Here is a 5,000-nt window from a genome sequence, read left to right as displayed (position 1 = left end):
ATTGCCGCCAAATAACATGTTGCCAACGAACGCGGAAAAATTAGAGAAAACACCCATCTTAGTACTGATTTTTGTCTATGATAATAATAATATGCATGCGAATATCCTAAACATTGGAAACTGTTAAAATAAACAGATATATAGGTTGAGCGATGGTTTCATTTTATCACTGCTGTCAAAATTATCCCTCGTCAGATGAAACAATCACCCTCGAGACTTATCTTAGAAAATAAAATGTAAAAAATGAGGACATTAAATTAAAACAATTGAGAGAGTAACGATGCGGTGTAAATCATAATTCCTGAAATTCTTTGACGTATTTTGTTTTCAACTAAGTAACCTGGAAATGAATTGCGCTTTAGATTTGACGAGGTGTCGCAAGCTTAGAATACCGCTAGCTGCGTTTAATTTATTGTTAATAGGGTCACGCGATATTGTTATTAATGTTTTAAGCATATCCAGTATGCTGTGACAATAAAATATGGAAAAAAAATAAATAATTGCATTGGGTGAAAATTTCTCTGACTGAAATTATCACCAACTTAAATCATTGCATGTTTCTGTTGATTTCTATTCGTTTATTTTAATTTACAGATTAAAAAAATAAATTGTTCTACACGCAAATCCATATTTCAGAGCAATGAATTGCAAATGAATTTTTTGCAATGAACAGCACAAAAATTAAACTAAATATCTTTTTCATCTCCAAACAGATCTCTAAAATAGGTTGAAATGTACAAAAACCGCAGCTCTGAAAACTACTCCGGAATATTATCTCTTTAAAAAGTTTAAAGTCAGATGCTGATGTTGTAAAAATCCAACATTCTCACCTCCTCGCCCGCCATCACACGTGTTTATGACTCGCAGCTGGACGTGCAAAGCAGAAAACGGTGTTACTAACAAACGCAAAAATTCATCCGCAGCAGACATGCGAGACAAAGGGTCATTGACTAAGTAGAAAGATGTGCTTTGTGAATCTCTCTAGGACTCTGCAAGGCAAAGATTGGACTGTCGAAGGGAACGTTAAACGATCGAGTGAAAACCGGCATTGTTGTGTTAGTTTGTATAAGTGTGCATTGTTTTCCCGCTCAGTATACAGCGCAATAATCGGCGCTCTATGACAGGAAATGTATGTTATGGTGGTCGTAATGTGAACATTATAATTTCTTAGGAATAGTTGGTTTAATATCGGTGCCTGTACAATAAATTTGCTGACACGCCAACTGTCATCTCTACTCAATATATACCATTGTCTAGCTTGGCTCTACTCGCGGTGTAGTTACAAAAATTTCTAACCTGGAGAATTGTCGTTTCTACATAATTAATCATCGTTAATCTTGTAGAATAAGTAATTGCTGAAAGTAATTAAGATAATGCAAAGACTGCGTTTAATGACTTGAGATTGGTCAGTAAATTCGCCATCGATATGGTGTCATTTCCTAACCCTCTGCAAAATTGAATAACCCTGGAACGGAGTAAGGTCAAGTTAATTTTGGAGAGGACTATCGGGCATCGACCAGTGGATTTTCTCCGGAATTCACAGCCTAGCACAGAATAATGTGCGCCTTTTATTGATTTCCTTACAGTTGTATAATGTTTATTTAAATATAATAGTCCCACCAGTTTCCCTGAATAGTAAAATGGTTTTTTTCTGTTTTACTTGATTTTTGTTTCCTTATTAATTTTTTATTTTTTACGTGGATAATTTTTTCAAGATAAAATTTACCAAAAACTATATGGGTATTAACTATTACTAAAATGTTGTGTTGAGATTCTTTAATCGTAATCGCTATCTTATTAATGTATATTAATATTTCTTTGTTTAAATGAAAATTCACATAGATAAGAGTTATCTCCCTGTATGAATCTCCTCATTACGGAGGAAGAAAAGGACATCAGTCTCCCATCGCTCTCAGTAGACCCAATAGATGATGTGCATAGTTCGGGCCTACAGGATGGCCAGATTTTGTAGATATATTGATAAAACTATTGTCCTGGGCATTCCACTGTCAATATTGCCTCGACAGAAAATCCCCATAGGCTCCTTCCCCACTTTCTGATGAGAGGAACAGGGTTTTAATATCGCATTTAGCTGTTACGATCATAAATTTTCTCCACTTTGCTGCAAGGATTCATATTTTGGGTTATTTTGTGACTATTTTGGAAAAAAATTTTATGAAGATTTTTTTCTGTAAGACAAGATTGGGAAATCAATTCAAAGGTTTATCTAATGGCTGACCCGTCTCAATGCAAGACATACAGAAGATAACGCGAAGTCCTTTGATGAAATTATGCTTATGGCGTGCATTTCTTGAATATGTTTGAGAATGATAAGCTAAGATTGTGATATTCATCTACCTATAAAATAAGATATCAAAAGATATTGAGAAGTACAGAAGACAATGGGAAGGAATTGTTAAGATGATAATCTGGGGAATCTTGTACTTGATATATTTGTCTTTTTGCCAATCTTGATATGATGACAGAAGAAGGATATCGGCCCATCTAGAGTCACAGTGTTTTAGACATATAGTTGTTTGCCTAATCAAGCAGACAATACGGGAGTATAGCCATGTGACATAAACAGACAGGTATGCGTCAGATAAAAATCAGCCAAAATCTATCACCCGGGTCTTTAAAAAGTTAGCCTGCATTGATGTCAAGGGTGGCTGTCATGGAAAATCTCTAATTTCAAGGTGAACAATTTTCATATCAGCAGCAGTTACTCCACACCATCACAAAATCAGCACTACCTTAGCCTGCTCACCTGCACTTAATTATTATGACCTTGGAGAGCTCATGATTTTCCCCAGCAAAGTGGAGATGAGCTGTAACTGTAGTCAATCCAGTAGTAAAAAAAAATGCTGGCAATCTCAGGGTGTTTTGAAAGCTGGATCATCACAGGACAGTGTGTTAGTACATCACATCAGGGTTAAGTGTCCTTATAATGCGTTTTGTTATGTTTATCTCAGTGTTCCACGCTTTATATTTTTCTGGGTTATGACAGAAAGTGGAGAATTTTGCAGAGACTCTATCTGACATAATCACTTTTTTCTCATTTTTATTGGCATTAATCGTTAATTATTGATGACATTCTTTGCTAGTTTCTTGTTCTGCATTTCCTTTTATTCTGAAAGACAAAGCAGGAATAATCAATTCTGCAATCAGACATCAGGTTTTTTTTTGGCTGGCTTCTGTCACAAAATTTAGATACCGAAAAGTGTTTCATGACTTGGAAGGGTAGTTTGCAAAGGGACATTAAAAGCGGTTCATATACATGCCAAATACTAGACATATTTGTGTTTCATTTATGTGTAACTTAATCTGTAAAAGAAGTGCTTGTAAGTGCAACAAATGATAATGGGTTAATATTTACAGACCACTAATTCTTTATCTTTGAAATAATCTGCAGTGTCATGTAAACAAAGGTTTTTATGTGGAGAAGTTTTCCCTAGTTTGACCTTTGTGTTTTAAACATCTAATGTCCCTCTCTTCAAATATAATGTATAGGTTACACTAAATACATTTCTTTCAAATAAATCAACTGTGAAAGGCAGATTTCCAAGTCATTTCCCTCAGTGTATGAACACTTTAACCAAGTCACTAGAAGACTAAAGTTGTTGACAAGCCTATTTTTTGACAGTCAAAGGGAACAACTGGCATGTGAACTCTTGGTGGAGTATCCATTACATTAAATAACCTAGTGTGCTGAAAGTTTGGTGTCTACCCAAGATGACATAATGACCCTTGGTGTGAATGGAAGAGGAAGGTCCCAACTATTATTTGTAATAATCATTTTATACCGGGTGCATCATACACAAATTATGCCCACCTTTCTGCCACCCAGATGGATGTAAGAAATAACAAACAACTTAATTGCACAGCTACCATCCCTCTTGTTAATTTTTCATAACCATGCACTAAAAAATTCTGGGTTAGATTTAAAATTGATTGTCTTTTTTCAAAAGTTTGATTTTATTAAGTATTTTGAATAAAACTATTACCTCCTCCACATCAAAAATATATTAGTTGATGATATCATGCCTCGCATAAAATTGAAAAATTAGCATAAATAAACATCATCTGAATGCAAGTGTTTGGTTTGGTGCTATAATTTCCCTTAGTTTTCTGCCTAGTTCATTATGTGTAATCATTAACTATTGAAAATGTTATCACTGGATCTCCATGCATAATTAGATACTCTGGAACTACACAGTAAAAAATTCATGATGAGTAGTGGCTTCCATGAAAAAAGAAATCTCGCTCCATGTTTCCTCACTTCAATGCATCAAAAGTGTGAAATTCTGCGTCAGGTGACAATTAAATGACAGGGCACCTGTCTCATTGAAAAACACGCCTTATGTTGCTATCATTTTAAATCTATTAGCTACATTTGGTTGCATGTGCAGCAAAGCACCGAATAATCAATTTTTTTCATAAGAGGATTTGATTATTTATTAATCAAAGATATTTAAATGCGTAGTAAATAATTAGTAAATAATTAGTTTTGTGTGACCAAAAATGGATTGCTGTAGAATACTTTATATTTGTGTAGGCCATATTTGTTAGTTTTTGATAATTTTGGAATGAAATTAAAAATTTAATTTTTGCAATTCAACTGCTTATATTGAATATTTCTGTTAACATTTTGGTACTTTCATCAAAAATAATTTTTTCTAGGATATGTCAATTGTGTTTTATGTATATGCCATACCAGATATTGTTACCATCTAACACAGTATAACTGCAGCATAAAATGCCAACACCTAATTATTGTACATGGCCTTGCATATATTTAACATGTATTTAACTTTTTCGTGTTTCCTGTTTCAGCGTCCACCCTCACAGAGCCTGACCTTCGGGCCCCAGGAAGATACCCAGTCCTCGCGCTCAGGGGACACGCCTATCACACCTAGTCAATCAAACGCAACATCTAATTCATCTCACAATGCAGACAACATCAGTGAATCAGGTAAGCTTATGCTGCCTATACTTGTATA

The 5,000-nt window shown here is 34.6% G+C and overlaps 1 protein-coding gene across 3 annotated transcripts in view; it reads left to right on the top strand.

Annotated features, from left to right (window-relative positions):
• The window catches only part of LOC128179088 (homeobox protein Meis1-like), a 55,655-nt gene that overhangs the window by 21,070 nt on the left and 29,585 nt on the right, over positions 1-5,000 (top strand). For all 3 annotated transcript variants that reach the window (XM_052846582.1, XM_052846583.1, XM_052846584.1), the window contains exon 8: positions 4,834-4,972. In XM_052846582.1, coding sequence (XP_052702542.1) covers positions 4,834-4,972 — 139 coding nt within the window. The remainder of the gene's footprint in view (positions 1-4,833; positions 4,973-5,000) is intronic.

Source organism: Crassostrea angulata, chromosome 3, assembly GCF_025612915.1.
Source record: "Crassostrea angulata isolate pt1a10 chromosome 3, ASM2561291v2, whole genome shotgun sequence".
Classification (NCBI taxonomy): Eukaryota; Metazoa; Mollusca; class Bivalvia; order Ostreida; family Ostreidae; genus Magallana; species Magallana angulata.
This window is presented reverse-complemented; position numbering and strand designations above follow the sequence as displayed.